We start from the raw sequence: 23,458 nt of genomic DNA, 5'->3' as shown, positions 1-23,458 counted from the left end.
TTCTTCCTCGACTACAAAGCTGTGGAATGAACTTCCTTGCACGGTGTTTCCGGGACGATACGACATGGGTACCTTCAAAAAAAGCGCGTACACCTTCCTTAAAGGCCCGCAACGCTCGTGTGATTCCTCTGGTGTTGCAAGAGAATGATGGCGGCGGTGATCACTTAACACCAGGTGACCCGTACGCTCTTTTGTCCTACTTTTTTCATAAAAGAAAATGTATTGGATGCAGCACCTTACAAACTATCTTGTTATGTATATTACAGCTTTTGTAAAATACTCTATTTGATTTAAAAGTGTGACCGTAAAGTTTCTTGTATGTTTTTCTCACGAGCTCTACTTTTTCCGAATATATATTCAGGCATTTCAAGGAAATATTTAAAATGACGATTCGAAGGCGTTTAGTTTAAGTCTTATTGAATAAAGTTTATTCTTTGACTTTGAAAACACTGCTCGTTGTTTTTTAAGTCATTCTTTAATATTTAATGAATATTTATTGAAGTAGGCGTTACTTTGCGGAAATCCATAATTATATAAATGATTTGAGTTTTCTTGAGTCTCGTGCTAGATTTTGGCGAGACAACACGTCCTGAGGATGCCTCGTGTAGAGGCGAAACACGTGTCGAATTGTTTAACGACAAATGTTGGCGGAATTATCAATAAAGAAAACTCAAATCATTTATATATTTAATGAATATATTATGTTTGTGTATAAATCAGAACGTTATATGTAAACTCGTATAGTTTGAAGCGTAAATTCTTTGAGGTTTTGTGGACTTTGAGAGTAAGTGATTACTTCTATTAAGAAGTCTTAATCTTACTATTCTTTGTTATACCAAACATTTTGTAGTTTTTTTTGAAACTTAATGATATGTTTAATAGGGCTATTGTTGTACTCAGATGAATGACGAGACAGACATCTGCCTTCCAAGCCATGATATAAAATAAATGCTCATTATTAACTAAAACTTGAAATTTTAATCCAAACAGAACTACTACCAAGTCCACCAGAAGATGTTGAAGTAGAACCTCTTAGCGAGAAACAGCTCAACATAACATGGAGTCCACCTGTAGAGAACTCGGACACAGTCACAGAGTATATCGTCAACGTAACTACGCTTCGCTCCTTCGACGCACACCTGATAGAACCCGCCGAAAGTTCCATGAAAAACTCATCGGGCGCAAAGATGGCGCCTGTCACGTACAGAGTTCCAGTGAATAAAACCTTCTTGGTGTTAAATGATCTGCTTCCGTTTACAATGTATGAGATTACTGTCACGTCGTTCAATATTCACGGATCTAGTCTGCCTAGTTATAGTTTAAGGTAAGTGATTCGAATACCTCTCAAGGATTTTGCTGATTTTCTTGCTTTTTCCTAAAGGCTTTCAAAAATAGCTGACTTTGTTCCCTTTTTTATGGTCTTATTTTGTTTATATCATCCAGATAATAAGAATGGACGAAACATGATTAATAATTTAATTTTCTCAATAGATATACCAGTGGGAGGCTTCTTTGCACAGGAAGCCGGCTAGATTATGGGTACCACAACGGCGCCTATTTCTGCCGTGAAGCAGTTATGTGTAAACATTACTGTGTTTCGGTCTCAAGGGCGCGGGAACTAGTGAAATTACTGGGCAAATGAGACTTAACATCTTATGTCTCAAGGTGACGAGCCCAATTGTATTGCCACACAGAATTTTTGGTTTTTTCAAGAATCCTGAGTAGCACTGCATTGTTATGGGTAGGGCGTATCAATTACCATCTGAGCTGAACGTCCTGCTCGTCTCGTCCCTTATTTTCATAAAAAGATACCTAATCTAAGTACACCTTTGCGCAACGCTTGCAACCGATTTACTAGTTGAATTGAATTTTTAAAACGTTATGCGATACGAGGATGTTCATGAGTAATAGACACAACTTCTTGATTTCTATTTCACTTATAGAGTTTTATAGTTTTTACTCTAATATAGTCTAATCCTAACTATTGTTTATTAGGTCATTAACACTAACTCCTGGAAAGATGAAGTCGACGGCTGTAGCGAAGGCCCCGAAGCTTCCTGATGTAAGAGGATGCTGTATATCATCAGGGATTGATCACTACGGATGCATAGACAAGCTCTGCGATCCAACTAAGACCTATGAAATTGGGGTAAGCGAAACATTTGAAACATTAGGTATGTGTAATCTGTGGTGCTTATCATTATCATTTTACATTTAAATGTTGTTGGGTATTTGGTATACAAGTGTGTGTAACATAAATTACAATCTGCAACTGTTATTTTATCTTTAATGTGTAAATTTTATGATAGGTTAAATATTATTCACTAGTAATTAAATTATTAAATGTAGGTATATTATTCTACCACTTCTATTAAAAGTTATTCAAATAGTACAAATTAAAAGTTATTTAAATGATACACACATTGGAGAATATTATTTTAATTTAAAAGAAATGAAACGATTTGTTGGGCTTACACTAGATTACGGTATATGTTATATTTTATATTTAGCTGTCGTATTTAAAACTATAAAATTGTTGAAAATGCTATAGAAGTCTGTGTTATTCTTTGGTGTATTGACTTTTCTCGTTACATCATAAAACAAAACGTTCAAAGTGTAATATATAAATATATAGTACACACAAGAAAGTTATTTAAGGCACTCCCAGATTTCAGTAAGAGCAAGAGTCCCTATTGGCTTTATTTTTCAAGTCTTCCCATAGAACTTTAACCTTAAAATCTCATAATATAGTGTTCTTTATACTCTTGATATTATGATTTAGAAAGATATATAAAAATATGTGCTCTTCAATGGATATTAAGTTTTTAGTTTAACGGAAAAAATAACACTTTACACAACGATTTTTGATTTTACAATAAATGTGGCATTCCAATGATAGCGAATATTAACCGTTAATCAAACGTTTTTATTGAGCTTTTGAGCTTATTACATAAAACATTGAATATCACATTTCGAGTTCTAACTCTTAACGAAACTCAAATTTCGAGTTCTTCTCTTAAGTCTCCTTAAACAAAATAATTTTTAACTAATTTATTTCTTACTCGATGTCAGTAAGGTTGATTTTGAAACGGCAAAAAAATTTCAAGATGTAATTCCTACTGTTACTATCAAACTTAATAACCTGATTGTACAACCTTAATTTCCTAAGAATACGTATTCGTATTCGTTCTTTTTAAAATACAGTAGGTTATTTAATTAATTAAATATATATATTACAAATTAATTTAATAGTAGGCTATATAGGTCTGGAGCCCAAGCCTAATATCAATGTCGTAAGATTTAAAAAAAAGCGGCGGGAAACACCTCTTGTTTTTCGTGCGTTTATTAATTTCTTCAAATTTGCTAAAATTGTTAAAAATGTCTATATTATACTACTGTTTTATTTCCTCGCAATCGAAATGAAAAGCAGAGTTTATAACTCGTCCACAAAACCATTTTATTCTCGAAATTACTATCAGCCCTCGAACCAGATCAGAAATCTACTATTTTAAAATCATTTTTAAAAATATATTTTGTTTATGGTGTAATTGTTTGTGACTAACATTAAATAATATTTTATTCACAGTTAGCACTGGTTGTGGTTATAATGTTCTTAATGTTTACATAGTATTGTGTGTATATATTATATATTGTGGCTTTTCCATGTTTAATTCTTTTTATAATTTTTATTATTTACCTGTTATAATTGATACATTATTGTATTTGTTTGATACGATTTCTTATTATTACAATAATCACGATCAATCATCGTTCACAAAGCATCTTTACACAAGCAATGAATTCAAGGTCTATAGATGCATCCAATATATTACCAGTGGGAGGCTCCTTTGCGCAGGAAGCCGGCTAGATTATGGGTACCACAACGGCTCCTATTTCTGCCGTGAAGCAGTAATGTGTAGACATTACTGTGTTTCGGTCTGAAGGGCGCCGTAGCTAGTGAAATTGCTGGGCAAATGAGACTTAACATCTTATGTCTCAAAGTGACGAGCGCAATTGTAGTGCCGCTCAGAATTTTTGGGTTTTTCAAGAATCCTGAGCGGCACTGCACTGTACTGGGTGGGGCGCATCAATTACCATCAGCTGAGCGTCCTGCTCGTCTCGTCCCTTATTTTCATAATAATTCTTTATTACTTTTTATGAAATATTTGATATTTAAAAAGCTTTTTACATTGAACAGGATACATATATTGGATGTAGCACCTTACAAGCTGAACCACATCTCACCAGCTCTACTTTTTACGAACACATGGTAGATTGAGTAATCTAAATAAGATATTTATAGTGAAAATTCAAAAGCGCTTTGTTTAAGCCTTAATTGAATAAAGTTTTATAACGATACGTTACTTGAACAGTTGGCTCAGTTGGTTAGGGTACCGGTACGGAACGCCGGAGGTCGTGGGTTCGAGTCCCGCATCGTTCATAAAATTTTGTTTTTCAAATTTTATTCGTGAATAAAGTTTACAGTAAGTCAAAGTGACTTTACAATTTTTACAAGAGCATATTACACCTATTTTTAAAACGTCTCAGATCATAACGTAATAATAAAACAAAAAAAAAACATTTTTTTCAATCGATAAAAAGGCATTAAAAGACCGATCCGCTATCAGAAAGAATGAGATTGGGACCTTCCGATTTTCCGTGAGACGATTGCTTGGGCAGTCATTCTGATGACCATACACTCTGCCTCGAAGACTGTTTTGTGAGATAATGATGTATATTATTATAAATATGTATACTTAAGTCTTTTGAGAATACCCCAGAGACATCTGGAGTATTCTAGGCTGAATCTAATCTAATCCATTCTCTGTTGTCGATGAACATTGGTTTCAGCGATCACTTATTAAAAGACAAAAGACGAGTATTCCTTAAGTCGGGGATTGATAGTGCGTACTCGTTGAAGCAATAATGCATCGCCAATTATTGCCAAGGTCTGAAGTTGAAGCGTAGTTGAATTTGTAATTTTGCTTCATAGACCTGCCGTATTGATTTATCCATGATCCGGAAAAGTTACATTAAAACAAAAACTTTGTCTGACTATTAATATGATGGATGAAATATGAAATAAATATTTTTAATCTGCAAAATTCGTTTCAAAATATTCCCGCCAACAATGGCATTGTTCTTGTTCATTTTTATTTTTATCACAATAAGGCTCTGGTATGGACAGGCGAATGTAAAATGCCTTTTCATATTTTCCAGCTCGCGACGAATTAATTTTGTTGTTAAATTTGCCTTGTAGTCTCCATTAGTTATATTGGATTCTCTCGTATTTTTGTTTAATTGAAAAATTTCTTGTATATTTATGATCTATGTTTTGCTGGTGGACTACAGCCGAATATAGACACCAGGTATGTAACTGCTAATTGACTTTTGTAATTAACCATTAGGCTTCCTTTTTGTAGTGAGTCTTGTTATTGGTATTGGTAAAGGGCTCCTGTTTCCGCAATTAGACCGCTTAGTTGGGTCCATTTTGCGTGCAGTGTTGGCCAGTCATTCCAACCAGCCCAGCTCCTTCGAGAAGTTCTGAACACTCCTGGGGTGTTCGCAGTCTTCCTGGAGCGACCTTGTATTTACTAAGGTTATGCCCGTTGATTGGCTACCCCAGCACATTCCAGGATTACATGAGTGACCGTTTCATCTTCGGTTAGACAGCCCCTGCATCTGGGACTGTCCGAAACGCCGATTGTAAATAGGTGCTTGTTCAGTGATGTGTAACCCGTTAGGGTGCCGATCATAATTCGGATGTCGTGTCTGTTTAGGATAATAAGTGGACGTGTCAGTTTGGGCGATAGTGCAGGAATCGCCTCGTTCGACTGTCAACAGCCTGAGACATTTGTCCATCGGGTTCTGTGTAGGTTGTTGGTGAGAGAGCGTATCCATGACCGCATTTGGCTGAAGGGTAGCAGCAGGACTGGGCCTGGGCCAGCCACTTGCGTTTCCGACCCCCGCCTTGCAAGTTCATCCGCTGCATGGTTCCCAACGAACCGTTGTGTCCTTTGATCCATTGCAGAGTTATTCAGTTGTTAGAGGCAGCTCGTTCTAAGGATCGGTGACACTCGTAGTAGTAGTGTAGTGAGTCTTAAAGAACTTAGTGAATACAGTCATTAAGCCGTCTTCACACTTAAAAATAGATTTCGACATCCCCATAATCGACTACAAAAACAAAAAAATATTTAGAATTGAAAGTGCGACATATCAGATGAAATTCCTAAGTTGAACAAAACATTTTTGTGAAGGTTGCGCTATCGGTTCTTTAGCGTAGCCGTAACACCTTTAGGCTTAAGAGAGCTGGAGGCGTTATCACCGGAAATATAGGTTCGAATCGCGCATCGTCCATAGGTATGATGTAAAATAATTAAGTATCTCTTGTCTTTTATTTTGTTTGTGGGGTGATTTGACTATAAATGCGCCAATTTATGGAGATAATTCATATGGAAATGGTGGCCAACGATTACGTAGAGGATCAGATCATGGATGTTCTTAAAAGGAGACAATAACAAGAGCCTGCATGAATTGATTTTGCATACATAAAAATTTACCTAAACGCGACCACGGAAGTTTGTTTGGACGATGGCAAATGGAGATTCGAAATCTCTGGGAATCAGACATTTATTAAGTCAAAAATTATTCAGTGAGAGATTTTTTATGTTATTTAGAGCAAAACAATGTCTATGAAAAGAATGAAGTAAAAACTATCACAGCGTTGGATAGCAAGGCTGATCCGTTGGCAGAAATAGCTCCCAGCGCTAAGTTTTTTAATAGTATGAGGGAAGTATATAGTACTTTATTGGTTCTCCGCGCCTCTGAGACCCACGAGCCATGTCTTGTGACCAAACAGCACAAAGATCTAAGACTGAGACCGACATAATTCGCGACGAGGCATTCGAAATCTTTTTGAAGTCGATTAAACTACCACCCCTTCATTAAAGAAACTGTGCAAGAAACCCATTTATTTCTTATTATTTTTTTAGAACCTACATGTAAAGTTGGTAAAGATAATACTAATCTTATCTTAGCCCTTTACTTGGTAGAGAAAAAATCTTTGAATATCAAAACAGTTTTCATATGGCGTAATTCTTGTGACCCAAAGATGCCTAGAAAAATGGTGTAAAAATCCCATGAGAGTAGTTTAAAAAAACACTGTTTGGAAAAACAAATAAAAAGAATGCATTTTTAATTAAAAATCGGTAAGAACCTTTTATTAAAACCTGCAAAAAAAATCTTTCCTGTTGATCAACCAAAAAATTATACAAAAATACAAAATCTTCTCTGAGAGACAATATTAAAAAATGAGATTTTCTTAGGTATGCTTGCTATGGAAATTAAGTATGGTTTAGATACTCTACGAGTGAGCAGGTATTAAAATTTATACCAGGGCCTCTTTATTCTCAGATATGGTCTGATCATAGGCTGTGATTTATTGTAAAATTTGAAACAAGGGTATATGTTAAAACTTCATTTTGTGTATACGACAAAAATCATCATATAATATTCATTTTGTGTTTGTGTTTCACCTTCACGTATGCACTTTGTGACTAACGCACTCATCACCTAGAGAACGTATTGTAACCACCAGTTGCAGGTGACAGATCTGATGATTTGCGCGCCCTGGGCTGGCGTCACTTTCGGTTGTCTAGCTAACGGTATGGACCACACCCCTTGCTGTCGCTCCAGAGGATTACCGGAGTCGTGCCTTCCACTTTGCAGTGGAAACATTACTTCGCTGGACTTCAATCATTTTAAGTGAGTTCTAACATTTAATAGCTATAACAATAATATAATAAATACTCACATTGATACAATATAGTAGTAAAGGATACAAGTGAGCTAAGTTGCTCATTTTTTTAATGAAAATAAGGGACGAGACGAGCAGGACGTTAAGCTAATGGTAATTTATAAGCCCTGCCCACTACAATGCAGTGCCACTCAGGATTCTTGAAAAACACTAAAAGTCTAAGTGGCACCACAAGTGCAACGTCACCTTGATACATAAGATGTTAAGTCTCATTTGCCCAGTAAATTCACTTGCTACGGCTCCCTTCAGGCCGAAACATAGTAACGTTTACATATTACTGCTTCACGTAAGAAATAGGTGCCGTTGTGGTACTTATAACTAGCCGGCATCCTGTGTAAAGGAGCCTCCCATTGGTTTTTATTGTGAATTATAAAAATTTGATAATAATATTTTTACGTCTTAATTATGGACACATTTATTTATTCTAAAAATGTAAATGGATTTTCAGCGGCATAATACCTCTTTGTTGTTACAAAAAAAACTGTATTACCCAATTAAATTGAAAATGCTCTGTTCACTCTTACTTAATTTGCAGTTAGGTACTAACCTAACTTTGTAGGGATAGTTAAAATATGCACTAGTGTGAAATATTTTAATGCACGCGTGTGTTATAGTTCGGTTTATGGCCCTAAGAACGATGTAATAAGTCTCACTTAACGAGTAAGTGTATCTTCGTTTCTTCAAAACACAAATCTCCTAAGGTCCTTAACCATCGCATCGTTTTGAAATTTTATACACAGAATTGTAGTGATAAGAGGCATCACCAAAGCTACAAACGCTTTGACCTTCGCCCAAAAGCGGAAATGGCAATGGGCTGGACATGTAGCGAGAATGGCTGATAGAAGGTGGACCATAAGAGTTACCCAGTGGAAAGGTCCTTCAGGCAAGAGTAGAAGGGGAAAATGATGCCAGCTAAATATGTATAATTTTTTTTATTGTAAGTTTTCACTTCAAAAAAAGTTATGATGAAAATTTTATTTATTTGGAACTTTTTCTTATTTCTGTAATTTTTCCAGATGTCTACGCTTTATGTCTGGTTATACCAACTGTCTGCTGCAAGGCTATGGTGTTCTCCCTGGCCCTCCGACTCGACTTCACCTCACCAATATCGATACGGACTATACAGTGGTCCACTGGGCAGCACCAGTCACTCTGCCAGATACGGTCCAGTATTATAATCTGCATTACAAGCCTCTTGCTAATGAAGATGACTATAGGGCTATAGATAAGGTAAGAAATATTCAATGTTATTTGTGTCTATGTGAGAAATCACCAGGCAACAACTTGAACGAAATTATTGTTGCGTAGCAACCCTTCGAAGTATATGACGCGAGTTGTCAAACTTCAAGACATTGTTAATTTCAACAGCTCCGTCAGCAATACTCGTAGCTCAGCGGAAAAGTGTTTTCTTTAGACGCTGTAGACCCGGGTTCGATACACCTACCAGTGTAAAGGGTTTTGTAAAGTTAAAGGAAATTTCTAGTAATTTCAGGATCAAATCGAACAGAAAAAATGGGATGGAAAATGTGTAAGCAGGATAAAAATAGTTAAAAGAATTTTCTAGTACAATTTAAATTTAAAGATGGAATGGGAGAATCATTTTGAAAATAGAACGGATCCGGGGGTATATAAGCCGTACTAAGCGTGGCCTACGGCAGTTCTAGTTCTGACTCGAAAGTATAAAGAAGAATAAGCAGAAGAAAAGAAGAAGCAGTGAAAAGTGGAAGTGTTCCAAGAAGAAGAAGATAGAAGAGACTTAGTGTTCGGTACGGTGTGACGCTTTGAAGGTACCGCCGCCCACAAGAGGAACAGCGGCAGACCGGCGAAGCGCAAGTTCAGAAAAAGTGAACGCAAATAAAGACTCGTTCCTATAAGCGGAGAATTATTTCCAATCCCTGACCCACTCCCGTGTCAATTGGTGTCAGAAGTGGGATTGGAAAGATGCCATTAGTGCCCAGGAACGAGAAGGGAGTGACCACGCGAGCGGGTGCAGCTGCAGCGGCAGAGGACGAGTCAGAAACATCCGGCTCTGGACAAAGTGCGACCGTGTCAGCACCGCAGGCTCCTGCCGTAGACATCAGCGCCCTCATGAAGCAGATGGCTGCCATGATGCAAGAACAAGCGCGCCGACAGGAGGAGCAGCTGCGGGCCTTGCAAGAGGAACAAGCGCGCTGACAGGAGGAGCAAGCGCGCCGACAAGAGGAGCAGTTGCGGGGCTTGAAAGAGGAGCAAGCGCGCCAACAGGAGGAACAAGCACGCCGACAGGAGGAGCAGCTGCGAGGCCTGCATGAAGGCCTCTCCAAAGACATTTTATCCGTTGTGCAGAAAACTCCACCCGTATTGCTGTGGAAAAGAAGATGGACAAAGTTGAAGAGAACTTTCAACGGAAGATGGGAGAGATGGAAGTTACCATTAATCAGCTCAGTGAAAGGGTCGTGTGTCCTTCAGCCAACACAGGAGTTTCCTGCGGAACCACGTCGAGCAGAAATTTAAAAGTACCTCCCTACGACGGCAAGTCTTCCTGGGCTGCCTTTAAGCTACAATTGGAGACGGTCAGAAGAGCCTGCGGTTGGAGTGACCAAGAAGCGCACTCTGCCCTCACACTAGCGCTCCGTGACGAAGCACTCTCCGTATTGGAAGCACTCGGCGCTGGGAAGGAGGAAGTGACCTACACAGACCTAATTGACGCGTTGGAGGCACGCTATAGTGATAAACACCTCGAACATGTGTACCGGGCGCAACTTAAGGACCGCAGTCAAAGGGCCAGCGAAACTCTACAGCAGTGGTCCGTGGAAGCCGAGAAACTAGTGCGTAAAGCATATCAGTCGTCGCCAGCTGCAATAGAAGAAATGTTGCTCCAAGTTTTCATCGATGGAATACGGGACGCCGAAGTTAGAGCAGCTGTACGATTGAGTCATCATACCAGCTTGAAGAAAGCGGTGGCACATGCGTTGGAAGTGGAAGCGGTTCGCCACGATTCTCGGGCGTTGAGACTCCGCAAAATTGTACCAGCAGATTCCAGCCGAAGGCAAGCATATAACCCAGTATGCTATGGTTGTGGGGAGCGAGGACACATTAGAGCACTTGCCCCAGGCGTGAGAGCATAACGCAACGTAGGAAGGATGTGGCGGTCTCAACATCACCGCTGAAGCAGCAGGAAAACTAGAAAAGGCCAGGGCAGTGGGGTGGGCGCTGGCCGGTAGAAGCAAAGCCCCAAGGATCTTCGTTAAGCAGACATGTGACGGAAACACTTTAGTTATAGAAGGAATGATAAATGGAAAATCTTGCCGTTTCACTTTGGATACGGGAGCCTCACGTACAGTCGTTAGCCAAAGAAGACTAGAGAGCATCGGAAGACGACATATGCGAGAAAATGTAAACTTAACACTCACAACAGCTACCGGCCAGCGCATACCAGTCCAGGGAGAGAAGGTCGTGGCCATGAAAATCGGGGATACGTTGTACTGGCAAAAAGTGGTAATCGCGGATATCACAGATGACTGCATCATTGGGTTGGATTTTCTTCGAAATCATCAGTGTACCATTGACATGAAACATGGTGTATTGAAGCATGGAGGTGAAGAAATTCCAATACAAGGCGGAACTGTTGGGAAAGTGTTGTGCTTAAGAGACACTACTTTAAATCCGAGATCGCAGACCCTAGTCCCGGTAGTCCTGCCAAGGGATGACAGAGGAAGACCTTGTAAATGCGCTATAATAGAAAGAGAGATATCGAACACGACATGGATCCCAGCCAGGACTGTTGTGGGTAACTCCCAGATTGCGATGGTTCCCGTGTTTAATCCTCATGAGGACAAGCAAATCATTAGGAAGGGAACAGTGATCGGAGCTTTTGAGGAGATAGCTTGGTTAAGAAAGTGTGAAGAAGGGAGGAAGACCGAAGCTGCAAACCAGGATGTGAACATACAGAAACTTCTGGATGGCTGTAAGGACAATCTTACCAAGCTACAGTTAATAAAAGCGAGAAATTTCCTGCTACGCTACTCCGGGATTTTCTCAAAGAACGACGGGGATATCGGAAGAACTGGTTTGGTGAAACACAAGATCGACACAGGAGGCACTGTTCCGATACGGCAAAGACCAGTGAAAAGTGGAAGTGTTCTTAGAAGAAGAAGATAGAAGAGACTTAGTGTTCGGTGCGGTGTGACGCGTTGAAGGTACCGCCGCCCACAAGAGGGACAGCGGCAGACCGGCGAAGCGCAAGTTCAGAAAAAGTGAACGCAAATAAACACTCGTTCCTATAAGCGGAGTATTATTTCCAATCCCTGACCCACTCCCGTGTCATTATTATAAGAAATCCTCCCGATTTCTTTTGGTGTCCCCCGGGGCATTATTCTAGGTCCTACTTTAAATGAGGGTCATCAATTATTTGCTATTTCTTAAATTTTTGATTAGTAAATAATATTCCGCATTATGTGATTCATATAATTTGATATGAAATTTTTAAAAATAAGACTTTTGTCGATGAAATATTTATTGAACCTTATGAGATGAGTGATATCTGATTGCCGAGAAGTTATAAAGGGTGTCCAGCGGAAAATTTTGTTTTTTAAACTTAAATAAAAAACATATTATTAAACTCAAAATATTTATTATATTTTTAAAACAAAGCACGTTTCTGCGGATTTTATTTTTTAAAAATAATGTCCTCCAAGTGACGTCCATTTCGCGTAACACACTCTTGTAAGCGAACCCTCATATTGGCGAATACGCGCGAACACAGTGCTTGGGGGATTGCATCAATTTCACGCCGGATATTTTCTTGTAGGGCAGATATGGTGCGGGGATTATTACAGTAAACTTTGGACTTGAGGTATCCCCACAAGAAAAAATCACAGAGCGTCAAGTCAGGCGATCGTGGTGGCCAGGCTATGTCTCCGTACTTGCTTATTAATTTTCCAGGGAAAATGTCCCTTAACTTCGACATGGACACCCTGGAAGTGTGCGGGGTTGCCCCATCTTGCTGGAAATGTGTCCTATTGTTGCGTCCTGGAAAAACTTGCAATTGCGGCACTAAAAACTCATCAATCATGCGGCAGTATACAGAGGTATCCACAGTTTCCCCCTGATTAAAAAAATACGGTCCGATTATTCCTTGAGCTGAGATGGCGCACCATACTGTGGTTTTCGGGCAGTGCAAACTTTTCTGATGACGTTCTCTTGGGTTGTTGGGATTCCAGTAACGCATATTTTGCTTGTTTACGTAACCCCCGATGTGAAAATGTGCCTCATCGCTGAACAATATGTTTCCAAGTGTTCTGGGGGTTCGAAATCGTTGCAAAGCCGTTCTGGCGTACCTTTCTCTTGAAACATAATCGTTCTCATTCAATTTTTGGACAATTTGCATTTTATAGGGATGAAGCTTTAGTTTTTTTTTCAAAATCGTATGCACAGTTGACTTCTTAATGCCTGTAGAGGCGGCAATCTTTCTTACTGATTTCCTTGGATTTCTAAGAATTTCTTGACGCACCTGTGCCACTCGTTCTGGTGTTGCTGCCGACGTAGACGGTCCTGGTGGCGGCCTATTGATCATTGTCCCTTCTTCTCGAAATCTTTGCACCCACGTTCTGATAAGCTGCGTACTCGGACCATCGCTTAATCGCCGAATGTTGTAATGCAAACAAAAAGCACGACGCGCTCGAATAGGCGAATTGCCGTTCAACAAATATTGTTCCACCGCATACGCGCGGTGCGCGCCCGACCAATGACTCATGGCGACTGACAAATCCGCAGAAACGTCGCTTCTAACGTCACCCCCTCCGCAGCCCTAACCCCGCTAACAAATGAGTAACGTTTATTTAAAGTTGAAAAATTCCCGCTGGACACCCTTTACAAGGCTTATACATTCCACACGAATAATGCTTAAGCTATGGAAGTATTAGATCAGCACTTGCCCAGGATGTTTTAGGTCAAATGTAATAAGTTTTCTATGTTATTGGTAAGTAGGTAAGTTCCAATATGATAAAGTGGAAGTCATGACACTCTGGCTAAGTCAAAGTTTTGTCTTACATTATTTCATTGAGGAATGGAATAGAATAACATTAAAATAGCGATACAAAAATAGGTATTGATCGTAGACGGGTAAAAGTTTGAAGTTGTGTGTATTTTTTAATGCTGAATTATAATAAAATAAAAATAAAAAAATTGTCAAAAAAAATAGTAAGGGGTGGGTGACCCTTATCATTTAGGGGTATGAAGAATAGATGTTGGCCGATTCTCAGACATACCCGATGTACACACAAATTTCAAACAACTCCGTTTCGGAGGAGTTTGGTAACAAACACCGCAAATTTTATATAATATAAGATTTATTGTATATTTTGCTATAATACCTTGGTGATCCAAGATTGTTATTTCATTCTTCTTCCTTCTTGCAGCATTTCAATAACCAATGTATGGTTTGTTGCAGTGATTTTATCTTTCAAACGATCCATGGGACGATGAATTGGTACTTTAAGATTGGTATTTATGTTACTGTGAGAGTAAAGCGCTTTTTTTTGTTTGTGGCAGTAATCAATTAAGATATTAAGATTGCCATATTCAAATGCAGATTAAGAAGCGATTCATAACTGATATAAATCCTGATTTCCACAAATCTAAATTTAAGTTTATTGCATTGATAAATGTTATAAAAGCTGTATACTCTCTTAAATATTCCCTCCATCGCAGTTGTAAGGTATAATGGCGAAAAAAGAAAACATATTTATCAGAGAAAGTTACAAGAAATAGCCATTACTTACACAGAGCTCCCAAACACCCTAATTTAAAGTCAAATTAAAATAATCTTCTTCTACAATACTTTGAAATGGTTAATTCCGTATTTAATTACATCGTGATTCGTAAATTTGCTTTAGTTGAGAAGAATTGGCAAGGCACTCAGCAATTATTATGTTTACAAAATCACATGACAATAAACCGATACACTAGTACGAGTACTACAGTCTTAATATATTTCAGGTCCAATCTCCTTACATCTTAGAAGATTTAGAATCGAACACTGATTATGAGATTTACGTGGAAGCCGTTAACGAACATGGTGTTGGAAACCCTTCACCAAGACTGATCTTCAGAACTCAGAGCCAGGTAAATTGTAGTAATTTTAAAATGAATAAAATTGAAGAGATAGACTCCCTTTGAGCTAAGTGAATGAACTGCTTCTTATGGACATCTGAAATACTAGATCTTGGAGATACCCGTTCCAGTGATATGATTCTTTTAAAAAAGCTGTCAGGATTGGCACTTATTTAAACCTTGATTGTATTATCAGCGAGCTCAACATCTTCAATCTTTCTTTGGTTCCCATTTTTAAATTCATTAAATTTCTATTTGAGAATTATGTATTGTAGAAGACGATTGACTATTGAGGTCGAGTTTTGATCATACATCACGAATGTAGATAACTTCAATTAAAATCTTTGAAATTTATCTTTCCGCTACATTATTGTTGGGATAGTAATAATGCTTATATCTCATTAAGGCAATTGAGGAGGAAGTGGAAGTATCAAATGCGTACAACGTGACGTCATGCTGTGAACGTGTGCAAGTTGCCAGTGTTTGCATGCCGCTCTGTTCCTACGATGCCAAGATGTCCGACTTGAGGACGCTCGCCCCGCTTTGTGCACAGGAGTTTCACAAGCTACTGCGATGTGGTGCTGGAGGTTTGTAAATAATTTCTATGATCTTGATGAACGTTTGGTCTCTTTCAAGGCATTTCTATTTTGAACAATATCACTTATTGCTTATGCATTGTTCTACTAAGGCAGTAGCTCACACTAAACCTATTTCTGCCACAAATCAGCTATTAGAACAGGATACCAGAAAATGTACAAAATACATATGCTGGGGTTGTAAGGACAAATGATGCTGCATAATATTAGATGGCCCCATATGTTTCCTGTTGTTGAATTCTTTACCTTCTGTAAAGAAAGGCTAACCTACTATTTGCTAGTAAGGAATAGCTGTAGTTTTTACTAGCTCATAAACTTAATGTATTTTATTTATTGTTTTAATCAGTAACAAAGACAAATTTAATATGTACCAAAATTTTTGGATATGATAGGACCATAATTTTGGAGTGTTTTGTCAACTCTCCAGTTATGTTTCCATCTACCAGACTTCTTTGCAGCCCATAAAATGCCAAAGTTCAAAAATTTCAAATGGGGGTGATATATGGATGATGCGTCATCAGACGTTTAGCTTAGCGTAGCGTAGTGTAATCTCCAGAATAATTAAGCAATAGCAGTAATTATAGAAATACTGACTACTGTTAAGTTTATAAAAGCTACTACGTGTGACTGAAATAGAAAAAACTATATCGTTTCAATAGATAGATACCGAAGGTTCACGTCAAACGGAGTTCATCATCATTATCATCATCATTTCAGCCGGAAGACGTCCACTGTTGGACAAAGGCCTCCCCCAAATATCGCCACGACGATTGGTCCTGCGCTGCCCACATCCAACTTGACCAGATCGTCGGTCCATCTTGTGGGGGGGCCTACTAACACTAAGTCTTCCGGTACGTGGTCGCCATTCAAGGAACTTACCGCCCCAACGACCATCTGTCCGTCGAGCTATGTGCCCTGCACACTGCCACTTCAATTTCGGAATCATTTGGGCTATGTCAGTGACTTGGGTTACAAGCGGGATTATAAAGTTTTAATTGATCGCAGGTCGTAACCACGAGTCATGCTGCACACGTCGCGGAGTCCCAGCGTCCTGTAGTGGAGTCTGCGCCGGCGCATACCGCGGTAGTATCAGCTCTTGTGTCTCCTACATCGGTAACATTGTACAGTGCTTTGAAGAAGGTGAGTACCGGCTTAGTATGATCTTGAATTTAATTTTTTAATAAGTTTTTTTTAAATGAAAATACAAGACAAGCAGGACATTTAGCTCATGGTAATTGATACGCCCTGCCCATTACAATGCCGTGCCGCTCAAGATTCTTGAAAAGCCCAAAAATTCTTAGTCACCTTGAGACATAAGATGTTAAGTCTCATTTGCCCAGTAATTATATAGTAGTAGTATAAGTAATAGCTACGGCGCCCTTCAGACCAAAACACAGTAATGTTTACACAATTACTGCTTCACGGCAGAAATAGGCACCGTTGTGGTTCCCATAATCAATTCGGCACCCTATGCAAAGGAGCCTCCCACTGGTAAGCTACATATTTGACCCGACTGTTTATTTAATAGTCCATCCAAGTACGTTTGTGTCTCTGTCTCACCCTGCAGATATTGGTGGACAAATTTTGGTAATGCTTAGGTACGTCAATCAAATTATTTTTGATCTTTCGAGTGCCAGTAAACTCCATATCAAAGCTTCCATCTTTTATTTAAACGGTTTTAACCAGTTATTTGTATGCTAAATGATACCTAAATACTAATTTTAACGTGATATTTGATTAACTAAAATGAATCGTAGAAGAAGTTGATATATTTGAAAAAAAGTTTGTTTTAAGTAAAGACATGCGTAAACAGGGACAGATCTTCTTCCGGGGCCTCCCCGTGAGCTTCACGCCGTCGTAAACCACGACAAGCTGTTCCTTGATTGGTCGGCGCCGCAAGATGGCGCCAACGCTACGTCATACATCGTGCATTGGCAGAGAGTGGACAACAATTCTCAACCGTTCTACTACAACACTCTGCTGTTGGATAACGTAAGTGAAATAACACAAATTAAGATCAACGACAAAACATATCATCAAGTAACAATCGTTTCATTGCTGTTCTCTTACTATTATTGATTTTTCTTCGTCGGATTACTCTTGACAGAGCAGTCGTTGTCACGTCGAACGAAGAACGATTCTACGCCAGTTATCCCTGGCTGTTGCTTCTCTGGCACATGTGTTGAGGGGAGTATTGGTTAGGGCTTTGATCTGGTCTGTTCAGCAAATAGGGGAGCGTCCTCTTGACCTACTGCCGTTGACCCTTCCCTGAAAGCACATTTCACACTGTCTGCCCTGGACGCAGTGCAGCGCTGGGTGCTATTCGGGTTGCATGGCTTCCTGATTCGTCTCTTACTCCCCTGTTACTATTGATAATGTTACTGTTATTGATAATGTGTTTTTATTCGCTACGATTTGACAATTCGATAGTTCTGATCACGTTAAAGCTACGTACAGATACTTCAAGTCATCTTGGCGCGCGGTGCTATGTGTGCGTGTGATTGTAAATATGCAGCTTTGATATGTGTGACAGTGACGTACTGAAAGTACTTGTGACTTGAAGTATTTTATTTTATTTATTTTATTTTTTTAGGAAAACAAGCAGTATTACATGACATAAAAAAAAATATATAGATATAATACACGAAGACAAAATGAATGGAGATTGTAGTATTTAGGTATTTAGCACTCAAGAGAACAAGCACTCATCCAACGCATCGTCAATGTATCTCTTAACGCGTTTGGTGACTCTGTATCTGATTTACGACTATCTGATTTATGGCTTGTGGACATCTTATAAAATATGAATGTTGCCTGTAATTAGTACTGCAATGAGGTATCTGCAGTTTCATTCAATTTCTTAGTTTTCTAAAGCGATTATAAATAGGAATTTGACTAAGCCTGCAGTGCCCTTTTCAGCAGTATGCATTTAAGTACTGATATATTAAAATATCTTATAAGTATGAGATTTGACATAGATAAAGTTTATACGGAATAGAACACTACAATTATAAAAAACACAGTTTTTATTATTGAAAATGCATTTACAATAATAATAATATTGACACACATTATTTAATAAAGTAATAAAAGTACATAAAGGCATAAAAAGCATTTATTTTCTCAAAATTGATTTCTTTAGAATAATTTTTGATGTTATATCTAATATACTGGATATTACTACCGCTTCGGAAACAAATGGCGCTCTGAGAGAGAAGAAGCAACTCTCCTAGCATTCTTTTTTTTTTTGCTCTCTTTTTGACCTGTGGGGCCGTGCGGTTCTCGGTCATTTTTAAGAACATAAAGGTTAAAGCAATACCTCTGTATCTAGTGAGGTGGGAGCTGTCGCCTTTTTTTGGGTATCTGATGGATAAGAACTCCCCATGAGTTTGGGAGTACGCCTTTTAAGTTAATTACTGGACAAATAAATAAATATTGACACACTAATACACCAATTATCTTGCACCAAACTAGGGGAAGCATGTACTATGTGTACAAGATAATAATATATTTAATACAATATATTTACTTAACCATACATAAATATATAGAAAACATCCATGACTCGGCAACAAACATCCATATTCATCATATTAATGTTTGTACCTACCGGGATTGCATTGAAGTAATTAAGCATACATTTATTACTTAAGTTCATTACTGGCCGTGAATAACTTGGGGACGGTAAGTAAAGGATATAACCGTATAAATTAAATTACCTACATAATTATAGCAAACAGTATGAAACTGCAGATTACATTTTCTAGATTACTTGAGAGCTTCGAGGGCTCGGGAATAAAGTCTACTTATTTTTATCTTATACTAGCTGACCCGGCAAACGTTGTTTTGCCATATAAAGTATAATTCACGCGATAGTTTTATAAGTAATAAAATATTGCCTATATTATAGCCTGTACATCATTTTGTTCTATTGTCAATAGTTTTTGCAGCGCACGCAAAAATAGGTTTTTGATTTTACACCTTGTGTTACAAAATAGCAATTTTATTACGGATCCCTAATTTTGAAAAAAAAACATAGCCTATAGCCTTCCTCGATAAATGGACTACCCAACACTGAAAGAATCATTCAAATCGGACCAGTAGTAGCAGAGATTAGCGCGTTCAAACAAACAAACAAACACTGCAGCTTTATAATATTAGTATAGATATAAAATTCTCGTGTCACAATGTTAGTTACCTTACTCCTCCGAAACGGCTTTACTGATTTTTACAAAATTTTATAAACTTATTCAGTAGGTTTGAGAATCAGCTGCTATCTATTTTTCATCCCCCTAAATGTTAAGAGCCACCCTTAACATTAAGCATTTCACATAACATAACCCCTAATTTTTTGTTTTTATTTTTCTGTGATACAGCATTAAAAAATACATACAATCCTATATTTTCAACCCTCTACGATCAACCCCTATTTTTGTATCGCGACTTTAATATTATTCTTTTCTATCCACAAATCCGCTATAGTGTTGCAAGATGACAATGGATTAATACGTACAATAATTATTGTAGTACGCTAAATTTGGTAGGTCTGAGAATGTTTTGCTTTCGGGTTGCATCTACTTTTTACACCCCAAATTTTTTTTTTTACTTTATATTATAGCAATACAACGTTTGCTGGGTCAGCTAATTTAATATAATATACAATCCAGTGAAAACTTGAGTTCATCCTTCTCAAATTACAGTAATAAATAAGTGGTGGCTTAAAATTATGAAAATAAAATGTCTCGAAATTTTATTTATAGCGATTGTGAATTATTTTAATATACTGCTTAGTACAGACTTAACACTATGCGTCAACTGCATTTTTCATACTTTTATTCGATATGAAATGGCAATAGGCACCTCCTGAACTTACTGACCATAATTTAAGGCCAGGTTATAGGTTATAAGATAGCTGTGATATAAAGAACACTTCATCCTTTGCTATTTTTTTTGCTCTTCGTTATATCTGCCTTGCTTGGAGCAAGCTCTAAGAAATTGCGTGCGTACAAAGTACACATGTCAGAAGTGAAACTTCTTTAGAAAATTAATTTTTAAATCTCGTTTATATCAATTATCCTAATCTGTTCTCTAATCCAAAATTTTTTTTGTCCACGCGCTAAACCAGCACGATACAACGCTAGGAGTGAAGATGTTCAACTTTTTCGCATCCACACGCTGAACCTGTGCGAAGTTGTTATATTTCCTAACGGTGCCATGTGCTTCATGTTACGTTCGCCCTTTCTCACTCTATCTCTATCGCTCTCAATCTCCATCTTCTTGGATAAAAAGTCCCACATTTTCGTGATACTTTGGATTGGCACATAGACACTGGATTTAAAAAATGATCCCAAATTCGTTCTCTGCACCCTCGAGAACCTCGGATTCGATATTCATATTGTTGAAATCAAAAATTGCGTGGTGGCCATCTCGGATTTAAAAAATTATCCCAAATTCGTTCTCTACACCCTCGAAAACCTCGGATTCGATATCCATATTGTTGATAACATACATTTGCACGGTGGCCATTTTGAATTTTAAAAATGATCCCAAATTCGTTCTCTACACCCTCGAAAACCTCGGATTCGATATCCATATTGTTGATAACATAAATTTGCACGGTGGCGATTTTGAATTTTAAAAATGATCCCAAATTCGTTCTCAGCACCCTCGAGAACCTCGAATTCGATATCCATATTGTTGAAATCTTAAATTTGCGAGGCTGCCATCTTGGATTTCATAAGTGATCCCAATTTCGTTCTCTGCACCCTCGAGAATATCGGATTCGATATCCATATTGTTGAAATCATTTATTTGCGCGGCGGACATCTTGGATTTAATAAAAACCTGCACGATACAAGGCTAGTAGGGAAGCCCGAGAGTAAGAATTACTCTTCCTCAATCAGTGTCAATCGCTCTCTCTCTCTTGAACAAAATCTCCTCCTCTTCTTAAACAAACTTAGTCGGATTATACTTCCTGGCCAATCGTGATACTGTTATTACTACTATTTCAAACTTATGTCAAATGACTGCACGTTTCATACTAAACTAAATTTTTACATAGGCAGTCCCACCTATTATTACGTAGTATTACATCCTCTTTGCGGGCCTTATTGGCGTCATAATGAGAAAACTCAATGAACATTCATATAATAATCACAGATTCCAAATTCAAACCTAATATTTTGTTTATTTTCAATAATTGTAACAGTATTTATGGCCAGACATATATATGATTCCCATCCACATTACACGTTCCTTGTATCCTCTTTCGTGTTCATTATTAGAGTAAAGCAACGTACATAGCTACAGGAGCGGACAAAAGTTTTGTATTGTAAACAAAAACAAGTTTATTTCTTCACTATACAAAGGAAACTTCTTTTGAAACTCCAATTTAATCAATCTTTTCATACACGCTTAGGAAGTAATCCAAAGCCAGGGCCGGATTGGGGAGTGTTTAAATAAAATGTAACTTTTGGTTAATTTTTGACAGAGTTAGATTAAAAATCATTTATATTTATACAACTAAATCGGTTTGTTGGCTCAGCAAGTATAAATATGAACCAGCTTACGAAAAAATATAATTTCTAATATGAAATTTTCTTTTTAATTATTTGGTAATTTTTATTATTTTTCGATCGTAGTTACAAATTATTCTCACTACGATATATTATTTATACTATTATATTAAAAATATATTATCAATTTCTCTTATATTATAATATTTTAAACTTAACTCAAAGGTATGTACACCTTATAGTTTTAATACTAAATAGCATGTATTTATATAAATATATAAAAGGTTAAATTAAAAAATATATAAAAACTTTGTTACTTAATAGTATCTATTGAACAAAAATAAAAATAAATCTTTAAATAGTATCTATAGTCTATGCCATACTTGCTCTAAACTCTGTAATATTTGCATAATTAGATACTCGAGCCAGTTTTGAACAATGTGTGACGTTGACGTGCCATATGTTCTGTTTCGGACCACAAGAAATAAGAAAGACACTGGGATCGCATATCATCAGTAACTATTTTGTATTTTATTAATTTCAATGTAAATTAACACGAAGCGTATGTTAACAAATTTGAAGGACGCCATTGTGACTCAAGATGCCACACACAAGCATCTAATAGATGCCGTTATAAAAAACTATGGTTTTTAGGTAGTGCGGTATCTAGTTGAGCGTAGCGGAGACCAATCCTTTATGAAAGCTACTAAATAATTATACGGATTTGCAAACAGTTATTAGGTCATGTCCATTTATAACAAAAAAATCCAAAATAATTTTAAAAATATAACAAAAACCTTGAAAGAACCAATACGTCTCTAGTTTAATCAGCGGTCTGTGGTTGATCTATTTCTCGACGGACAATAAGCTTCAGTGCAGTATTAAATGTTACGGATTGGAACTGCCGTAGTGCCAGACAGACTTTTATCTGAAACTTCAAATCCTATTGTGTATAGATTGTACATATAGCTTATATAAAGATTGAGTTCATTTTGAGACATTTATGACAATATATGACGAGACGAGCAGGACGTTTTGCTCCTGGTAATTTAATATTCAGGATTATATATTTTATTATAATATTCAGGATATATTAGGATACACCCTGTCCATTATAATGTTCAGGATTCTTAAAAATCCCAAAATATTCTAAGCGGTACTACAAATGCGCTCGTCACCTTGAGACGTAAGATGTTAAGTCTCATTTGCCCAGTATTTAAACTAGCTACGGCGCCCTTCAGACTGAAACACAATAATGCTTACACATTACTGCTTCACGGCAGAACATTGAGGTAACGCTCAAACGGTAACGGGAATATATTAGATTCGATTTCGTTCAGTCTAGTTCTTGAGTTTTTTTATGATAGAGTTAGCCCACTTATTGGTTAAAGTTTCATACATGCTGTCTTATTTTTCGTAGGTCCTCTCGACGTTGTCAG

General features: G+C 37.6%; 1 protein-coding gene across 2 annotated transcripts in view; it reads left to right on the top strand.

Annotated features, from left to right (window-relative positions):
- LOC126965274 (Ig-like and fibronectin type-III domain-containing protein 2) overlaps positions 1-23,458 on the top strand; it is a 217,806-nt gene that overhangs the window by 162,670 nt on the left and 31,678 nt on the right. The window contains exons 9-16 of one of the 2 annotated variants that reach the window (XM_050808773.1): positions 991-1,324; positions 1,996-2,149; positions 7,604-7,764; positions 8,833-9,046; positions 14,795-14,920; positions 15,315-15,495; positions 16,510-16,644; positions 17,318-17,496. In XM_050808773.1, the coding sequence (XP_050664730.1) occupies positions 991-1,324; positions 1,996-2,149; positions 7,604-7,764; positions 8,833-9,046; positions 14,795-14,920; positions 15,315-15,495; positions 16,510-16,644; positions 17,318-17,496 (1,484 nt within the window). Of the gene's footprint in view, positions 1-990; positions 1,325-1,995; positions 2,150-7,597; positions 7,765-8,832; positions 9,047-14,794; positions 14,921-15,314; positions 15,496-16,509; positions 16,645-17,317; positions 17,497-23,458 lie in introns of both variants that reach the window. The other variant, XM_050808772.1, reaches the window with a different exon arrangement.

Source organism: Leptidea sinapis, chromosome 7, assembly GCF_905404315.1.
Source record: "Leptidea sinapis chromosome 7, ilLepSina1.1, whole genome shotgun sequence".
NCBI classification, from domain to species: Eukaryota; Metazoa; Arthropoda; class Insecta; order Lepidoptera; family Pieridae; genus Leptidea; species Leptidea sinapis.
The sequence above is the reverse complement of the archived record's forward strand: the minus strand, read 5'-3'. Positions and strand labels throughout refer to the sequence as shown.